Here is a 3,756-nt window from a genome sequence, read left to right on the forward strand (position 1 = left end):
CCCCCCCACCCCTACTGTCAGGTCAACAGTCTCCCTATGCACTAATTCTTAAAAAATTTACTAGTAGGCCGATATTTCAGGTGGCCTTTCTTTCCTTACCTTCCATTCCCTCTGCCCATCATTTCCTCTGTTCACTATTAAGAAACATTCTCTTTTGCTATCCAGGAAAGTTTCTAGCCGCATTGCTTGGTTTTCTTATAAATATTTAATAGAAATTATTACTGGGAAGTATTCTCCTGTCCCAGACAAGACAGAGAAACTTTCAAGCTTAGTGCTATTTTCAAGCTCAGCAGGGAGACAGCCAGGTATGGAAGAACCCTCTAATTTAGCAAGGCGGGTCTGCCTTCAGAGAATTGGGTCCTTTTGTCTGAGCAGAGACCACAAGCTCGCTTCTCAACCCAAGAGACGCCTCTTGTCTGAAACCTAAATCTCTGCTCCACTTACACGTTGAACAGTTGGCAGCAGTGGCTCTACCTCATGCCTGACAGTACTGCTGCATCTATGGGTAGAGCATGAAAGACCATCAACCGGGGTCTCTTTGGTTGAATATTTACTCCTGTCACATTCATGGTGGTACCAGTGTCTCTCCCGGACTGCAGGATTTTGCAACTCCAGTATTGCCCTCAGTGATGACATCAGATTCTTCACCTTTAACTCCAAGCCCCTATATACATCCTGGGAGCGAACGTCTTTATCCAAAGACCGCATTTCCTAAGGAATAAGGTTAAAATAGTTGCAATAATTACTTGTCATTAACAGGCACCTTGTTGATCGCTTTAAGAAAAATTTAGGAGGTTTGTCAGAAAACTCTACTTTCCTGTTTCATATGCAGATGTGTGGGACAATTGTAGGCAGAACAAGTCTAGGGAAGATTTTATTGGGGTCATTGGTTTATGTGGCAGATAAAGCAAAGGCTCTGGAAATGTACTTTCCAGTATGTCGCTTATAGTAATGGAACTGTATTAACACTGCATTTACACAGTAATTTTATGATTATAAAATATGATTGGATCAGAGCCGTTTACTTCATCACAGCCCTGATGATTTAAGTCTAATTTTCTTATTAATTATTTCACTGCAGATGAAAGTATCCATAATTTAATATATTCCAAACCACCATTCAGAGGGGTGAGGGAGACTCATATGCACACCAGAGCATGATGAACATGACACAAGTGATCAGCTCACGGGCAGCGATCAGCATCATCTCTGTTCCATGACCTGGCATATGTGCCACAGTGAATGATGCAAAAGCAGAAGGGGAATGCTGTTATCTCAAGTCTCTCCTCGCTTTTACCACCCCCATCACAAAATATGACCCCCGGTATCATAACGGGCTAAGTGGAGTCACATTGTTTTGAAGCAGTTTAAGCCAAGACATCTGCTGTAAGTCTGATTCTTCCCTTCTACTAACTGGGCATGCAATTAAACTTATTTATTCCTGATTGAAACGAATGTGTAAAGAAGAAACTTTATACCCATTAGGTTCAAGACTTACTTCCTTCCATACTCAACTACTATGCTGTCTATGAACCACAGCTATTCCTCTAGTGTCCTGCAAATAGTCTGGGGGCCTTTGTTGCTATTTTTGCTTCATAATTCCCTTGTCCCATTGCAACTGTCTTCTGCAGGGCTACTATAAACAAAATTTTGCAGATACTTCAAGCAAAGAAAGTGTCCTCCCTTTAAAAATGAGCATCTTTGCTGCAACTCCCAACACTCTGGAGCTATGTCTAAGAGCAGAGCACATAAACATCTGCAAATTCCACCTGTCTCTAAAAATAATGACTTTCATCTGGTAGAGCCTGTCATAAAATCCTATCCCCTTTATTCTTTCACATATTGCCTCAATTCAGAGAAGCAACAGCACGGTTTGACCACGTACCTCCACAGGGGCTGGAAACTCAGTCAGCAGAATAAAGTTTTAAAGGAAAGCCCCCAAAACAAAACATGTTCCAGAACATTCAGTTCGGATGCGAGCAACAAATCTACTGGAACATCAAAGTGGGTGGGAAGAGTGAGGAAGGGGTGGCACCGAGACAGATAAATTACAGAAAGAGACAGCTATGGAACCTGCCTTGGCAAACCTTCCGAGCTCCACATCCATCTGTTCCACATTAATCTGTCTCCACTGGGTTTTAGCCCAATGATCAATGCTGCTCTGAAACAGAAAGTACAGATAAAAGTGTCAACAACATTTGGTAAAGACAAGCTTCTGCTATGTAACAGATAAATGGATGCAGGGGGAAAGTTGATCACCAGCAATAGCTCTTGGACCTTATTTTTTCCAACCCTACACCACCACTACCTAGAAAGCATGCAAAATAATCCATCTTCTCAAAATTCAACCCCAAACCCAAGCATTTAAATAATTTTATACTTCAGTTTCTTATAGGTATACATATATACCTTTCTTGCACTATTAAATACGCACCTATATCCACTGATAATACACAGATGTACCTCGGAAATGTGGCAGAAACTGCCCTGCACCCCCTCCAGGCTAGGCAACGCTAGGCAAACAATTATGGAAAGAAAAGCTAGTACGTATATTTTTAACCTTGCCTATGAAAAACAACTTCTTGAGGTAAACAGAACTTTACAAGGGTTATTTCCCATACAGTCCTGTACACTGACTTTTCTGGACTCTTGCTTCTAGCCTTCTACAGCTTTCTAATGTACAATCCTCAGTTCTGAAGTGGAATTTGCTGGCTTTCTGAATTTTACTCAATGATTATAATTATTCAAGCAAGTTATTGGTGTTAAAAAAAGCTCTGAATGAAACTACAAAGGTTGTTTTGCTTTAGGATTATCTTGAAATTGGTTAACTTGAGAACAGAGATATTTTTACTCTAGGTATCCTAAAACATAGGAACTATAATTTCAAAAAGAAAAGGAATATGAAAATCTTCATTATTTTAAGCTTTTTTTTCTTTTTAAATCAAAACTATAATACTTCTAGGATCAAATTAAAAATATAACATTCAAAATATATTCTAACTTTTTAATTATTTAAAAAAAAAAAATAATCTTACATCAATAAAAGCACTAATATCCTAAACTTTCTTGAGCAACCGCACTTCTTTGTCTGGAATAGCTACTTCAAATAGTTTTGCAGATTCCTGCATTAGTAACATTTCTTTTTCCAACATCTCAGGTTCTTGATTTGCCTTGAAGAGGAAAAGAGCACTCAATAAAGTACAGTTATAGGGTATTTTGAGCTTACTTAAACCTGTCAGTGAAATCTAGAGATCCTGTACGCATGATTCAATATAAGAAAAGCTGAGAGCAATTATTGCAAAGAGGTTAAAAAGTTGCTTTTGCATTGTCTCTGAAAGCACCCAAAAGGCATACAAAGGGCTCTACATTTGATCCATAAAAAGAAAAGCTGCATAGAAAACTGTTAGTTTATACTCTTGTAATAAATCTCTTAATATATTAAACCACTTCTCCTTAATTTAAAGTTGTATAAATTCTAACAAAGTCCCTTCACAATGTTTTAAAAAGGTCCACTAAATCTTCAAGATTTAGCGTATTCAAGAGCACATTATGCTGATGTTTTAAAAGAACATGAATAAAGAATATGAGCAAGTATTCTGAGATTTTTTTATTTTAATCAGTGAGCATATGCAACATTGGAAAAGAAACAAGAGAAATCTAAATTTGGTGGTGCTAGAATTATACCAGCTTCTTGAAAAAAAAAAAACAAACCCAAACCACAAAAACCAACAACAAAAAAAACCATAAAAAACCCCA

The 3,756-nt window shown here is 38.0% G+C and overlaps 1 protein-coding gene across 1 annotated transcript in view; it reads right to left on the reverse strand.

Annotated features, from left to right (window-relative positions):
• Window positions 1-3,756, reverse strand: part of DNAH11 (dynein axonemal heavy chain 11) — a 167,858-nt gene that overhangs the window by 129,394 nt on the left and 34,708 nt on the right. Inside the window, 3 exon segments of the mRNA XM_019472780.1 lie at window positions 445-711; window positions 2,078-2,161; window positions 3,036-3,170. Coding sequence (XP_019328325.1) covers window positions 445-711; window positions 2,078-2,161; window positions 3,036-3,170 — 486 coding nt within the window.

The sequence above is a fragment of the Aptenodytes forsteri genome, unplaced genomic scaffold, assembly GCF_000699145.1.
Source record: "Aptenodytes forsteri isolate BGI_AS27 unplaced genomic scaffold, ASM69914v1 Scaffold164, whole genome shotgun sequence".
Taxonomy (NCBI): domain Eukaryota; kingdom Metazoa; phylum Chordata; class Aves; order Sphenisciformes; family Spheniscidae; genus Aptenodytes; species Aptenodytes forsteri.